Source organism: Centroberyx gerrardi, chromosome 9, assembly GCF_048128805.1.
Source record: "Centroberyx gerrardi isolate f3 chromosome 9, fCenGer3.hap1.cur.20231027, whole genome shotgun sequence".
Classification (NCBI taxonomy): Eukaryota; Metazoa; Chordata; class Actinopteri; order Beryciformes; family Berycidae; genus Centroberyx; species Centroberyx gerrardi.
In genome coordinates, this window is record NC_136005.1 from 19,797,292 (window position 1) to 19,813,703 (window position 16,412).

Sequence of the window (16,412 nt, forward strand, 5' to 3'; positions counted from 1 at the left end):
TAAAATGGCATGACTTATATTGAACTTGTGAGTCAATAAAGCTGACTCAAACCGACCATAGTTCTCTCGTTGATGTAATTGCTCGGAGGGGGTGCTGATTTGAAAAGCCCTGGCAGTTAAATAGAGATTGGGCACACATGATATCACCACATCTCAGTTTAGGTCATAATTAGTAAAACGTGGTGGTGGTTACCTCAGGCCTCCCCTGCATGCTCCACCCTCCCTCTGGTCGCACTCTGTCCCTGCTCTCAGAACCCCAGAGACTGTGCGATAGAGTGAGTGAATGACTGAGTGACTAATCAAGCGATGAGGGGCCTTTAGGCTCTGGCTGCACTCCCGAAGCCAACAAGAAGACCACCTCCCCTCCACACACACACACCCCTCCCTCCTCCCCCTCTCTCGTGGAAAGGGGAGGCCACAGTGAAGGCCCTAAGTGAAAACAACTGTAGCTCCGTGCTGCATGACTCCTCTTTTTCCACCTCTCCCTCAGCACAGACCGGTCCAGAGCAGCAGAACTGGGCCTCAGTGTGAGCAAACTCCCTTTCACTCCAATCAACCATATGCTAGCACATACACACACACACAAGAACACACACACTCATGTGTACACATTAACGTACAGAGACGCATGCACACACACACCAACTTGCATGCAGGCACAGATGAACGCACACACAGACACACACAAATACACACACATACACACACACACACACACACACACACACACCACAGTTAATGATGACCAGATGTGGGGATGTGATGTGCAATGTTTTGTGGCTTGGATGGTTTGGTCTAATCTCCAAGTACTGGACTGAGATTTCTCTGGCTCCTTTGCCATCGAGACAGGCTGCTCTCTTTACTCCAGTTTTCTTATCACTCTCTATGTACTCCCCGGAACGGAAACCAGAACTCAATTCATAATGTGTAGCTCCAACAAAAAGGAAATATGGATGGAAGTATTTTTGAGAAGGAAGTAGAAGTATGGTGACAGTGCAAGACAAATGCCCACCAGCAGCAAGTGACTGATTCTTAAGACCTGCATGCATCTTACTTAGGCAGTCATCATTAATCAGGCCTAAATAGGTTAAAAATGTGTTTTTTTCCACTGTGCTAACCTGGTATCTCGTCTCCATCTGGCACCACGACAAGCGGCTTGGTAGACGTCTTCGTGTTCATCATCATAGCCAGGATAGTGTCCAGAGTGACAGAATCACAGGTCTCATTGGGTTTTAGGCACTGCGTGGAGAAAAACCAATCACAATCAAAATAAGAGAATTAAGAAAGAAAAGAAAAAATATTATTTTTTTTACAGTGTGCAAAAATAAATAAATACTACACATTTCTCAGCCTAGAGCAAATGTCTTCTTTCATCCCTGACCAAAGGTATAAATGTGAGGAAATCATACAAACTTCAGACTCATGAATCTCAGCTTTACCCTGATCACAATCAGAATGTAACGATTAGGTTAACTATCACAAGTCAGCCTCAGGTGCTTTATGTACTTTGACAAGATTTTTTTTTTGGTATACTATCAGGTAAAAAGAGGTCAAATGAGCAGAAAAAAGGTGTTAAGAGGTTGTATCAGTCCAGTGACTTGGCTGAGTTGGATAGATGACACAGTAAAAGGAGTGAGTGGTTGAGATGGATGCTTATTTTGTTCTGCAGCTGGATACTTGGCAAACCTTACATAGATTCATGTTTCCTGTTTAGCTGTGGGTTCAGACCTGAAACTGAACGGTTCAGGTCGGCCAGAGCAAAGACGGCAAACTAAAACACCGACTTCAACAGCTAGTCTAGTCAAACAAACACTGCTAATGCTCTATGGCTCTGGAGAGATTAAAAAAAAACCTTGATGGATTGTAAATTAACAAATAATTATACATGTAAGGGATCAAAAAAACCTAATCTGGGTCTGGGTAGTAATTTGGGGAGGATTATACTGCGTACCAGCGGCAGTTTTTGGTTGTTCTGGTATCTCTTGGAGCACAGAGACATTTCACAGTGCAGGAAGAGTAGGGACGCATTGAACTTTGAGTTGAAGGTGAAGCTGAACCTCCTCTTGTCCGTCTGGGCGTGAGGATAGTACTTGACAGAGTCATCTGTGGGGCAGATATTCTCCATGAGGGTGTAGTCTGAGGCCGCGTTGGGGTTTGAGTTGGGAGAAATGAAGCACGATCGGATCATAAAGCCCAGCTGTGGATCTGCTATGGTGCCTGTGACCTGAAGCACAGGAGAAAGGAAAAAAACCAAACATTCATTCTTCAGATAGATGGATCATTTGTCATTTTTCATGACAAGATTTTCAATGTTAGCAAGATTGAAGTGATGATTGATGAGTGAAATTATTTCTTGTTGACAAAGGCGGGCAGGAATGCAGTACCACTTTCGTTAACTAGTTGAGTAGATTTTTCATTTTTCATGCTGTAGCCATTAATACTTAGGTTAGGTTTTGAAGGAAAAAAATCATCCTTTTACTTCACTTCACAAGGACTATCACCATTTTACACTCAATGGGCTAATGATCAGTGTGTCGATCCATCATTTCTGCTTAGTCAAGGTAATCGAGTTGTTCCCATTTTTAATATCTGTGCTCAGTGGTGCCTTTCTGTTTATGTGCAAGACTTTTAGCGTATTTATACTGTGGCTACTCATTTTGGTTGGGCAGAGAAAACAGACTTGGTAACAGAGACACAAAAAAACCTCCCCTGTCACAAAAATCTCTGAGCTGCTGTTTAAAATGATCACTCTGATAAATTAAAATCTTGCACGCTCTTTTCACTTCTGGTTGTTGAACCATTTGTCAAAGTCTAGCTGTCATAATGTCTTGTGAGTGTCTGGAACCATAGTGAGGACCACCATCTTGACAACGGCACAAGACTTTGGCTGTCCTGGAGCTTTTTTAACACAGAGAGAATTTGAATTCAGTCCCAATAAGAACACTAAGAAGATTTTACTACTCAGAGATCACAAGACAAGTAATTATTCCTTCTGTTTGATTTTCACTGCCAATGTTTTCTAATGAGGACATCCTCATGCCAAAGTTGTCAAAGGTCTTGGCCAGAGGCAAACACAGACACTCAGACACAGACATATAAAAATAAATAAATTTAAAAAAAAAACATTATTGAAAAATAGCCAATTAAAGAAGATAAGAAATAACCCAGATTGAGGCTCATAATACATAACTGAAATTAAACTAGGAATAGATTAACAACGGTATATCATAGGTACACAGTTGGTGACAGGTAGGCTATGAATTAAATAAAAGCTACACTGTGAGCGCCAAAGTGCGGTTGCACAACAGCAAGCTCCTGCACACCTTTTGGCCGCTGCCTCAGGTCAGCTCTCAGCCCGGTGTGAGATCTGAAGAGAGGGTTAAGCCAAAGCCTCATACACAGAAAACCCTTTGTAACCTGCTGGCTCTGTGTCCACACTGTCAGTGAAGCATCTCCCCCTGATATCACCATAAATCATCACTTCAAAGGAGCACATAGTATGAGTCTTTACCATCTTTTACATGACCTCCATAATTACTGGTGCAAAACAAGTATTCTGGGCCAGACAGGGTACCAAGACACATGGGGGGGTGAAAATGAGTGTTAGCTCTCTAGCCCAAACTAGACAAAATACAAATTGACCTTGCGGGTGCCACACTAAGAGATCAAAGCACGTTAGAGCTGAAATCCTAGACAAAGAGTACACACAGCGCAGTTTTCTCTGCTGTTACGACAGTGTTGATATTCCAAAAGGCAGAGACCAAAAGTTGCACAAGACGATATCATATTCATCCGCAAGAGTCACAGGATGAGGAAATGTACTCTCAAATTTTCCAAATGGTAAAAATGAATGTGTGCACAGTGTACCTCCACAAAGACTTGCTGATTTTCTGAAACAGTGTGGAAGGCCTGGGGCGCTGGGTCCCGGAAGAGGTTTGTATTGTAGAAGTCCATGCTGAATGTCATGTTGCTGACTGGCTCCTTGTTGGCTCGTCCCGGTACAATCCTGGGAACTGCTTCTGGGGTTTCCTGGCTCTTTCGGTACGTGCAGTTGAACTAGGAGGAAAATAAGGCAAAGCCAACACAAACATCAGCAGGGATCTGACATCAGATTCCACCACTGAGCACCCTCACCCCACATGACTGTGTCAGTGTTTCATCACAGCAAGATGGACCAGAAACTAGGGAAGAGACATAAGAGATATAGACAAGAAAAACGAGGGGGTGGGGAATGGATGAGACAAAGGAAAATAAGTCGGTAGAGAAAGGGGGAGAAGGAACAAAAGAAAGTTATTGTTGAAGATGGAGAAAATTCAAAATGGAAAATGTCAGGTCAAGAGAAGTTAAAAAAACAGACATTGTGGAGAGACAGTGAGAGTGCAGAAGCCAGTCTTTACTAGCACCATGAGGCTCTGGGAAATGAAGTTTCATCCAACTGGACGTGATTTACATAGAGGTATAGATCATCAGCGGTCTTGACTCGTCTATTCTCGCCCTGCTCTTACGGTGCGAGGACCAAAGTGAGTCCGATGTCTTACCATTAAGGAGGACTGGTGCTCTGTGGGCTCCAGAGTCCGCACTAACTCCTCCGTGTCTCTTGGGAACAGCACGTCTCCAGACTCCAGATCCTCGTAATCCAGCGGCCCACCACTCCCATCCTTGGGCTCAGCGTGACTTATCATGACCTGTAATCCACAGCGGGAGTCCATAATTCACACAAAAATAAGACACATCTATAGGTAAGTGAACGGAACACTTTCACAAATATCCTTTCCAGATTTTTTCAACAGATCCACTGGTGAGTGGTGTTGCTAAATTGCAAACGGCACAGAGATTTGAATCTGTGAGAGGGTTGCCAAAACATTCTGCAACCAATGAGTTGGATTTGAAATGTGGGAATGTCCAGCTATTTCAACAGCATGACTGGCTCTAGACAAATACATGAAACATATTTCTCATTTCTCCATAGACTTCAGGACTTCAGGGGTCTGAGATGAGTTGAGGGTGTTTTTAGAAAATTTGATTTAATGAGGTGAGAGCATGACCTCAGTGACATCGATTGTCTTGCATAAGTCTAGTCCAAAGTTAGCTGACCTGCCACTGGTGCCACTACTGAATTAGAATCATTTATCACAGGACCGGAAAAACAACAGCCAACAAAAGGAGATCATCTTTGATGTGTAGGGACCAAGAAAATTAAAATTAATTTGTTTTGACCAGAGGTCTTAGGTTGTCACTGCATCCAAGAGTTAACACAAAAGAGAACCTTGGACATCCGCCCAGGATTTTTAATCGGCATTGGACTGAAAACGTGTTGTTCAAAATTTCCCCAGAAAAGATTTCAAAAGGCCTGGGAGGAAGTGATTCATCCTTACTTGTTAGAGCAAACACGCTGCATGCATTCCATGTTAATGAAGATAACTGGGAGTGTCAGATGTGAATGTTGAATCTCATAAAACTTTAAAGTGTTCCCCACGATTTGAAAAAGATGAGAAAAAAATATTTTCTTTGTATTTACATTATAAACTAGAACTCTGATCCTGTGAGAAGCCACTGGTCATGGGTTAATTTAAACAGTATTGTTGCCATTACTTGTTACCTGATACACTGTACTGTAGATCATGGCATAGCGCTAAATTAGGATCAAGATGTAATTATAGGCATTGTACTCACAGAGTTGATGTAGAGAACCATTGAGCTAGCCTGCATGGGATACATGGTGGTCTGACAGCCAGTTAGAGGGGTTTCCAGTGTGTAGTGGGTGGCGTTGACTGTTGCTTTGCATTCTGGGTCTTGGAGAGTGAGGTTGGCATGAGGAAACCCATTGGCCTGCGGACAAAGTAAGATCAAACCATGGTGAAATTGGATGCAGATCAAAACAACTTTTCCTTTATTAACTAATTTTCAAAATTGTAAAAAAAAAAAAAAAAAAAAAAAAAAGCCATCATGGTTCTGCTCAACTTCAAGTTCCCAGGAATAAACAAATCCCACAAGGTGGTCTAGCTCCAACCCCAACTTCTCCTAATTACAGTCTATGGCAGTTTCCACACTGTGATGTGGGCTGATTGTGTTCTCCCTGTGTTCAAGCGCCAAATGTTGGGAACCAACACACCCGCTTCAATGTCAGCCAGCGTTTTAGAGGGACACCGGCATTTCCAATTCAGCAACATAATGATGAGAACATTCCTCATTTTACTTATGGCACTTATACCATTTTATGGACCTGAAGACATAACTGAAATTCAAAAAGTCCCCTTGTCATGCTTATCAAATGTTTATGTTTGTGTATGGTTGTGTTCAGGCAGCATGCAAATCCAAATTATTTTTCTTTAAGGCTGACTGGGTCGCAGCAACAAGCTAATAACAAGGATATTTCGCCATTGGTAATTCTGACCATTGATTCCATATGTCTTGTTGTCGCACTGTGCGACGTCAAACATGTGTTGTGTGGGCAGTGATGGAACAAACACATCTGAAATACAATCTGATTAGTCAGACTGCGTTGCATTTTCAGACATTCCGTATTCCATGTGTTTTTTGCTGATCAGAAAAAAATCAGATTTGAGCTGCCTGTCTGAACATAGCCTTTTTAACAGGTGAACACACCTAAACAGTGTTCAAGTGGGATCCAGATGAAGGCACGCTGTCCACTCACCTGTAGGCTCTCCTTGTCGACGCTGACTACTATCCTTGTCTCCTCGCACTGCACACTGAGGCCAACGCTCAGGACCCCCTGCTGCTCCTCGGGCTCCCCGGCCTCCCAGGGCCGGTCGTCCAGGGAGGAGGGCAGCGGCAGGTAGGGCAGGCCCTGGGCCATGGGCGGGGGGAAGGGGAAGGGCAGGCTGGAGCGTCGTGCGGCGGCTCCCGCACCTGGCAGCGGGCTGGAGTCCCGCAGGATGGAGAGCTCTGGAGGAAACTTGCTCTCCAGAAGATCCACCACATCTGGAAGTCACACAGGCCATGGTTAGAGCCTGCTGGTGCTTTTACTGGCATGGAAATTGCACAGGGCCCAAGACTGTAAAACCATTTAACAATTTCACGCTCTTCTCTTTATTAGGACAGTGAAATCTGTGATATTAGTCATCAACGAAGCCTATTTATTGACATTGTGGCAGCTGCTAAAACTTGTTAGTGTATTTCTTACACATCGTATTCTCTCCAAAATTTAACTGAACACGCTACACGCAATTTTTTCTTTTTTTTTGTGCCGTTTTTGTATCTTCTTTTAACCTTTTTGCAACAAATTTTACACAAAATGTCTTTTAACATCTTCATGCTGTGCAGGGCTTTTCTGGTTCGGTATATGTATGTTTTAGTTCCTTCCTTTGATTACACTTGTACTGCTTGCCCTTACCTTTGTTTTATTCCTTTATCTATTAACTGTATTCAATGTTTTGCTGTTTGTATTTTAATTGTTCTCATTTTATTGTAAAGCACCTTGTAACCTTGTTAGGAAAGGTGCTACATAAATAAAGTTTATTATTATTATTATATTTTAGTTTGGACAGAGTATGGAGCGGATGTTTTCCAGACGTTCAGTTTACCTGGCTCTCGAAGGCGGAGGATGAAGTGATTGGCCACAGGAGTGCTGGTGTAGGAGGTGACCGGGCTAAAGCCGTGCTCCTCTGCCCACTTGATCAAGGCCTGCGAGCCAGAGGGCAGGTGCTGCTTGGGGGTTTTTGACACTTGCATCAGTCTCTCCGTGTTTGAACTAACACTTACGGTATCGGAGGTCTATGAGAAAGAAACAAATTGATTACAAATATAAACCCAGGTTCTTGTTAGATGAGCGCTATATGGAGAACGCAAGGCCTTGTACTTGTGCACCAAGGGAAGCAACCAGCTGATCCGACCACAAATCTCGAGCAGTTCATAAACAACCACAGTGCTAAAACATTAGAAGGTGTGGAGGTGGAAATACAAGGTGCCACATGACACATGAAAAGTCCAATATGAAAGGTGAGACTGATAAGTCTCTTTCCTCTCACAGTGGGAGATGACAGGTGTTTGACAGCAGGTCACCATTCTGCCATGGCTGTAAAACATTTCTTCTAATTCAAGTAAGGCGTATCCCAAAAGTTTACATGAGTAATTGACTGAAAGAGAATATAAGTCATACTGGAAAAGTCGACTAAGGACTAAGATACATTGATTATTCTATAGATAGTAAAGGAAAACCCTGTCCTTTGGTATCAAAAACCTATCCTAACTGGCATTTACATATAAAAAACACAAGAACAAAGAAAGAACAAAGTTAAAAGAATTTGCCAGCATCTGCTAAAGTTTCATTTGTTTTGCCTGCATCTTGTCTGTCAGCTCTAAAAGCTAGCATGACTAGAGCCCAGAAATGAAAGTGAGCTGTTTTAAAATCTTGAAAAAGAAAGACATGATTTGTGTTCAGGCACTATCATAGATATTACATTTTAAGTGAGCATCTGCACTCAGTAAGGTTGTGTCAAGTGTGAGTCAAGTGTACTGTATGCATGAGTGTGAGGTAAAGGGCGTGTCATAGCTTGATCAATGGTGAGAGTCCAAAAGTGTCTGATTTTCCTCCTTCCTTACTAATTCCCTGTTCTTCCCTGCTACATGTCCTCCCTATGTGAATGATTCTTTCTCACAGCCATTTCCCACACGTTCAGTTTGTCTCTTGAGCAACACTGTGGGCAATCTGCCTTCCGACAGGAGTAAGGCTTTGATTTTACGAGGCTATCATATCACATACATAGCTGACATTCTCACAAACAGTGATGCTGTTTTTCCTACTGATTCTCGTGCTTAGAGATAGATAAAAACACATTTGCTCTTGCACAATCACTCGAGTTCACATTAGCCAGCATCTTGCATATTAAACATATTGTTTAACACAGGCATGCACACATTGGTAATAGATATGGAATTGTAAAATTCAATCCCACAGTCTAAACAGTTTATGCAGAACAAAATAAAATAAAGTTCCTAACCCAAACTGTGTCACATATGTGATAACAGCAGTAGATGCTATACTGTAGTAGAAGGCTATAATGTAAACTAGTATAAAACAATTTATTTCATAACTTCACATGATCATATAGTATGATCATACATCAAGCTCTTAGCTCACAGCTGTTGAATAAATCTCCACCAGAGCGACGATCCTCCATTTGTGCTGTTCTGTAAGTTCCATAGGTTTTGACCTGGCATTACACTCACACAACATGATTGACTTACTGTAGAGCAGTGACCAGGCAGCTGTACAAACAGACCGTGCCTGGCAAAAGTGCAGTGTCATGGCTGACAGCCGCCCTGCAGGAGTATCAGCATTACATACTGAGGAAACCCAGAATCCCCAGCACACCTCCACTGAGGTCAGCATGGGGAGCAGAGCTGAGCGGTGCAGAGCAGAGCGGTGCAGAGCAGATGGATGGGCAATGAAGGTTTGACATACAGTAAATGCCAAATGTCGCCAGACTCATGGCACGGGTGAGATGGTTTGGTAAATGTTAGATATTGGTGAGTGGTTTCCTTCAGTTTTAATGCACTTATTGTTTTTTCTTTACACTACAGTTTAAAATTTCAGCCCCAGAACAAATATGGTCATTGGACAGTTGCCAATTTCCCATCTACCTGCCCTTAAACTAAATAATTCCACCAAAGTGCAGGTCTCATCTTTCTGTGGGTCCTCTTAGACTTGAATAACACTAAAGCAGATTTTTAGATTAAAACTGTATACACTACTGTATCATGCTCAGTGTCAATAAATAATGAACTAATAGTACAGTTCTAGGTGCAGGTACACTGGGTGTGATATATTGCAGAATTTAGCCAATGTTTGTGTATTGTATGTGATGAGGTCCAAAGTGCTTATGTCTTATGAAACCTTAGAAAGAGTGCCTGAAGCAAGCACTGCTCATAATTCACATTATTGTGATTGATGGCAAACAGGTTTGGCTGTATGCACAGCAAAAATACTGTAGTAGGCTCAGCCTATGAAAACGTCTGCCCCCCCCCTCACACCCCTCCACCCCTGGCTCTTTAATGCGATGAAAATCCCTGGAGCTGTCACGATGAAATTTCACAGTTCCCCTCTCCACCCTCCTAACCTGTTACCCCACCCCACTGCTGCAGCAGGGACCAGGCGCCAATTCAACACACCTCCTATTGTGACAAATTCTTTGGTCAGTAGTGAAACGTGATGACATTTCTGTCTGTCCGCTCTGCCTGTACAGTCATGTGCTGTGACATGACTTGTAAGCCATTGTGATATGTGATGTGACTGTATAAAATCTCAGAAGTGAAGTCTGTAAAAAAAAAAAGGTACATCTGATTGGAAAGCTCATCTCTGTCACTTACCACTACGTCCAGTTTGCCAATCACACTGCGGGCCTTGATGACCCAGTTGACAGCCTTCGCACACTTGAGGAGCAAGACGACATCACGATGCAGCGGGGCATCGTCCTCGAGAGGCCGTAGATCTACTATGACATCCACCTGGAAAGCACTGCATGGAGAGAGAGGAAGAGAGAGATAGAGAGAGAGTGAGCGAGCGAGAGAGAAAGACAGAGAGAAGAATTTTGGATGGCGAAATCTACTCAGTATTAACATGTCTTCTGTGTCTGGCCAACTGATTAAAAACCTGGATGCACTCCCAGAAAAGAGCAGGACATGTGCACTACAGACCACATAGCACTATAGTGAGATACATCATGGCTGCCCCATTCCCAGATTTGCAGACTCTTTTGCGTATACAGAGTAATCACTCCACTGGGGGAGTGATGAGATTATCTGGCAACCTGGAGATAGAGACTCAGGTCTGAGATACGGTTCTCAAAAGAACACCACTAGGTCAATACTAACCCCACCCCTCCTTGATGTCTATCCAAAACAAGCTCCACAGAGACCAATGAGAGCATCTTGACCTCAAACATAAACTGTAACAACATGTATTCTTTTGCTTTGGTTCCTTTGGCTGCTTACCTGCTGGAGTTTGGGGCTTGAAGCTCAATGATATGGACCTCTTGGTCTTTGTCCGGTCCAGACAGGACACAACCCTTCGATGTCTGAGGCTCGACGTAGCCGCCCAGGTAGTTCAGGGACAGAAACTTGTTGTCAATCTTGCAAGTGTCAGAAAACAACGGATCTGAAAATGGAGAGATGTTGATGTTACTGGTTGGGGTTTCTGGTAGAAGAATATAACACAGAGAATTTGCATTCTGCTTTTTTGAGATGCTGTATTGATCCCCCAAAGGAGAACTTTTTTTGGAGCTGGTAGAAACTCAGTGTACTGCTCAAGGAGACTTCAGCAGGGCGGATGTTTGCTTTGACCCGGTCCTTCCAGTTGAAGGACAACCCTTCAGCTTACAGCACATGGTATTTCAAATGTCTCCCATCCAAGTACTAACCAGGCCCAGCCCTGCTTAGCCTCCAAGGCCGGACGAGATCAGACGAGATCGGGCGTGTTCAGGATGGCACGACTGGTCTTCACATCAACAGGAAAATATCTGTATTCATTTTACGTGGGAAAACTAAGTCCAATATTTTGTCGGACTGCTTTAACAATAATATGACAATACCAATCATAATCAATCTTTCCAGTATTTTTCCCCCTCTGTCAGAACTCTTTGAAGGCTGACGAGTGTATTTACTCAAATATTTGTGAGCTGAAAACGGAGTTGCTTGTCTTTTACAGAACTCAAAAAAGTTAGGCCCCCTTTCTCCACACTCAAAGAAAACACAAGGCAGATGCTTCCTTATTTGGCAAACAGAGTCTTGGGCAGAGCAGATTGCAGAGTGTAAACTAAAGCGTTGGCACCTTCCTCTCCGGAACCCTCATGGCACTTTAAAGAGCTGAGGAGGGAGCTGAGAGTACGGGCCTGGTTAGGAAGCAAAGTGGAAATCTGTCCGTCCTCATGAAACACTATCGAAGAGGAGAGGGACTGGAAATCCGCAGCTCTTCGCTTGAGGTAAACATGGCACCCTGGGCCTTTGCCAAACCACAGGCCCTAATGACACAGGCCAAATGCTTGGAGGCTAAGCAACGGCTCTGTTCTCCATAGCGACCGAGAACACGAAGCACACATCACCAGCAGCAGTGGAGCCATTATTCCTCCCCTGACACCCACTTTGTAGTATTTCCATGCGGTGAAAGATGCTCATTAAGAACAAGGTGTCCTGTCTGAGTGCTGACGCATTGTGGAGCTGGACGTGCTGTCTGTTCACTTTATAGAGGACCAGGGAGGGGAGTGACGCATTATAAGTCCTCGGCTCAAACATGTGTGAGGATCAATCATGGCCTCCCTAGAGAAACCTCATGTGCTTCTTCCTTCACTTCAAACAGACTCCCCTCTTACCTCTGCTTACAGGAGAGCTTGGAAAGGCTTGCTCTATCTGCTTCAGCTCACCTTTGACAGTTTATTTCCACTCACATTTGCTAAACCCATTTATGCCCTCCACAAGATATACATTTTTTTTTTCTTTAAATGTGGTCTTGTGATTTAGGGAGTTATGCCCTATCATCTTAGTGGTATCTAAGGGAGTAAGCCCATTATATAGTACAGACAATGACTTAAGTGTCTGATGGTTTGAATCCAGGAGTAAGATAATGTGGGTGACTATCTGGTGATTTGTGCAATAATAAATTCCCCGTTATCACAGTCTTGTGAAATAAGTTTTCCGAAGTTGCTGTTTTTTTCAGATTTTGTTGAAATCAGTATTCTAGCTTCATATTTGAGTCTCTACATTATCCAACATCTCACAGCTTGACAGCAGCCTCAAACAAGCAATCAGCGAAGCACTTTCACAAATTTGTTAGTAATTGTCAACTCGGCCACATTGACCAACAAGAGGCACTTGAGCTGCCTAATGTCCCACCATAATCTCTGTGATATATTAAACAGAACCAGTAATGCTAATGAATGAATGAATTAAGCTAATTAATGCCTTAATTTGTAAATAAGCATTAAGGAGTTATAGTAGTTTCAAGAAAATCTGTTTTCCTCGTTAATATGCAAATTTATGAATCAAGGTGTACCAAAATCTAATCAGATCATCTACTCTATAGGGGGAATCTGTGGTGTAAGTGTGAAGTTTCTATCATGTATTGTTCTTGAGTCACCGCCATGATGACATAATGCCCCGCATGTACCATGGTGGAGGGTCATAAAAAGTGACAAGCAGATAAAGTATTTCTTTATAAATTAAAAATGATCATAAAGAGTATGTCTTACATAGGTCCGAATTTAGCCAGGGAAGCTCAAAATACACCGCCCATGCACTGGGACTGCTTTATTCCTCTGGGGCCCAGTGACTCCTGAGGCTGTAAGCGGCCACCACTGAGAATTACCACAGGTAGCCCCCTAAATAGTGTTTAGTGAAAAGGAAAATGCTTGTTCAAGACAAGAAACATATTCATCGGAGCAGCATGTGTAAACCTCTAGCGAGAGACTGAATGTAAAAGCTACAAGTAAAGTTATGGGAACTGAGCAGGAACGGGGAGGCGTGCCTTGGGGCCGAGAGCTATGTTTGGGAATCCTCTCTAGTACGCACCTTCTCCAACTTTGATGTAGATGTCTTGAGTCATCTTGAGCTCAGAGAAAGAGGTGACGGCTCTGTACTTCTTCTGGGCCCAGGTGAGGAGGTGCTCGTTGCCATGGGGGAGGGTCTCCTTCTGGATCTGGCAGGTGAGGGAGAAGTTTCCCGGCTGAAAGTGAACCTCTGAGCCCTCGGATACCTTGGAGGAGGAGAAGCGCAGGAGTGTTAACAGAACGGCTGCAATAAGTTGTTATCTCTGTTCTGCACAATGTGATCATTCAGCTTTTAATGATGTTCAGTCTCCCTGTCAGAGGAGTGAAAGATGTGAGAAAAAGGAGCAGCAGTCGGTTGGCTTCACAGTAAAAACACAGATGATTTATAGTATTTTTTTTTCTATCTGGCTTATAGTATGACTTTTCAAGACATCTCCTTACAATGACTTCTTTGTTGATAATGATATGCACATAAAACTCAACTCTGTATTGACACACTCATCCATATTTTTTACAGAAGAAATTTGAGATGGTAAAAAGGAGAAGCTGCAGGCAGACTGAAAAAAGGACTAACCCTAAACCTTTCCAAAATTAAACTCACTATCTAAACACTGCCGAAACCCATCCTTCACACTAGATCCCAACCGTTATTTCAAGGCTTCTACAAATACGCTCTACGTATTTTCACACATGTTCTTCTTACACAATAAGGTGTCTGGTTTCTAGTGTTTATACAGTGTGCTGTGTTATAGTGCGTCATCGCGAATGTGCAGATCTTTTTTTTCAAAATGGCTGCAGATTCGGGTCTCTGGGATAACAGAGAAGACACAAAAACTTCACACAGACAGAAGGGCAAATTGACAGAGAGATAGGTAGACGCACACACAAATAAAAAGTAAAACACACACACAAACATTCAAGGCACATGCTAGTACTCAGAGGCCAAACCACTAGTATCCGTGCAGTCGGTTTTGAGCATATCCAGACTCTTGCATTTGCCATTGGACAATAACTTTGACCTATTAAATTTAATGCTATTTAATTTAGTTTTAGGATTATTGAATACTAGAGTGATACTACTGGAGACTGCCTTGCTGTACTAAGGGCGTCAAAGTACAAAATCCAGCTGTGAAATGTAAACAGCGACAAAAAAAAAAAATAAAAAAGAACAAAAATAAAAAAGGCAGAGGAAGAGGTCTTAAAATGTGTGGAGGGCAATGAAGTGCTGATTTGTTTTTTGACAGGGAGACTGGGCTAGGCGTATGTAGGAGGGACCACCCCTTTGGCACTTAATGGAGCTCGGCCCATATGCTTCATTTCAGAGAGATAAACATTCACATGTGCTGAAAATCCTACCGTACAACCGAACGAGTCCAAGCACACGGTCTAGACAGCCTACCTCATTATATTTCCATGCTTGTTTTTCTTCCTCCCAAGGTATCCTATCTGTATGCATGAGGGTTTAGCTGAGACAGTGCTGGCAGGCCCAATTAAAACATTAAATCAACGAACCCATTCTGATGAATCCAAGAGGAACACGTAAGACCGTTCAGGGCTTCTCTGTGATGACGTTATCGAGTTGTGCCTAAATTGCAATCATGCTTTAGCGATAATACGCCAGTGTCCCTTTGGGGTGTTTAGATTTTTCAGACATAACTTTTCAAATCCCTGCCTGCTTCATGCGCAACATCTGTCTGACCTCTGGACGCTCCACTCAATGTTCCTGGCATTGTCACCAGAGGCAATAAATACTGAGGCCTAGGAGACAGACTCTGTCGAAGAATTCAGGTCGACGTAGATTTTATTTTTAGCGGTGTTTACTACGGCAAGAAGGAAGAGTAAAGCAGAGAGAAAGATGGTGCGCTGCGCTTCACCGTAGCAAAAAAAAAAAAAAAAGGAGTGGCGGTGCCCTGAGCAAGTGAGGAAGGGGCTGGGGTTTCTTCGCAAACCTTGCCAAGCTCAGCAGAGTTTATCAATTTAATTGCGGGAATACGACTGTAATTAGTCGCAAAGAATTAGAGGGGAAAGCCTGAAAGCCAAATTAGCTCCAGGCCTTCCAGAGCGCTGGAAACCTCAGGAATTTGAAATGGGGAAGTCAGGGACTCACTCTGGGCTTTAACAATCTCTCTCTCTCTCTCTCTCTCTCTCTCTCTCTCTCTCTCTCTCTCTCTCTCTCTCTCTCTCTCTCTCTCTCTCTCTCTCTCTCTCTCTCTCTCTCTCTCTCTCTCTCTCTCTCTCTCTCTCTCTCTCTCTCTCTCTCTCTCTCTCTCTCTCTCTCTCTCTCTCTCTCTCTCTCTCTCTCTCTCTCTCTCTCTCCCTTTGCATGCCTAGTTGACAGATGAAAAAGACTTGAAATGATGAAAAACAAAGAACGTTTACTGTCATGGGCTTCGACTTTCAATAATAAATACCCATTAAAATAAATATCCATCAGTTTCCCATTTTACAAGCAAACATAAGCTATCAATAAAGACTATTAAGAGTGTTACTTTTGGTTACTCGTCTACTCCCATAATGCAGAAAAGCCCCATCAAAGGTTCAAAGGAAAAGTTGCATCAGTAAAAATCTGAGAATCATTTTAAATTAAACCAGCGCAAAGCAATAATCCAATACTAAATTCTTTATTTCCAGGTTTAACAGTCCAGATAACCGTTTCAAGTTCTTCCCGCCTTGAGGCTCATTCTTTTCTCATAAACAGAAGTCAGATACTGATTTGGCCAATCTGAGGGTCTTATATTCAATCCAATAAATCAGTGTTGTTTATCTCTGTTCTAGTATCAAGCAACTCCAGACAGAAATTATTCCTGGGCTGGTTTCATGTTGGCTTCATGACCAACCAAAGCTTGCAGCTAAGGCCTTGTGTCTAATCTGGGCCTGATTCTACAGAGCTGCGAGAAAGTTCCCCTTGCCAAG

General features: G+C 43.0%; 1 protein-coding gene across 1 annotated transcript in view; it reads right to left on the reverse strand.

Annotated features, from left to right (window-relative positions):
• Nucleotides 1-16,412, reverse strand: part of tgfbr3 (transforming growth factor, beta receptor III) — a 69,307-nt gene that overhangs the window by 11,653 nt on the left and 41,242 nt on the right. The window contains exons 5-14 of the mRNA XM_071926246.2: nucleotides 13,522-13,705; nucleotides 10,954-11,116; nucleotides 10,330-10,477; nucleotides 7,545-7,734; nucleotides 6,656-6,942; nucleotides 5,674-5,829; nucleotides 4,539-4,685; nucleotides 3,868-4,056; nucleotides 1,952-2,224; nucleotides 1,119-1,239 (exon numbers count right to left, since the gene is read on the reverse strand). Of these exons, the coding sequence (XP_071782347.2) occupies nucleotides 1,119-1,239; nucleotides 1,952-2,224; nucleotides 3,868-4,056; nucleotides 4,539-4,685; nucleotides 5,674-5,829; nucleotides 6,656-6,942; nucleotides 7,545-7,734; nucleotides 10,330-10,477; nucleotides 10,954-11,116; nucleotides 13,522-13,705 (1,858 nt within the window). The remainder of the gene's footprint in view (nucleotides 1-1,118; nucleotides 1,240-1,951; nucleotides 2,225-3,867; nucleotides 4,057-4,538; nucleotides 4,686-5,673; nucleotides 5,830-6,655; nucleotides 6,943-7,544; nucleotides 7,735-10,329; nucleotides 10,478-10,953; nucleotides 11,117-13,521; nucleotides 13,706-16,412) is intronic.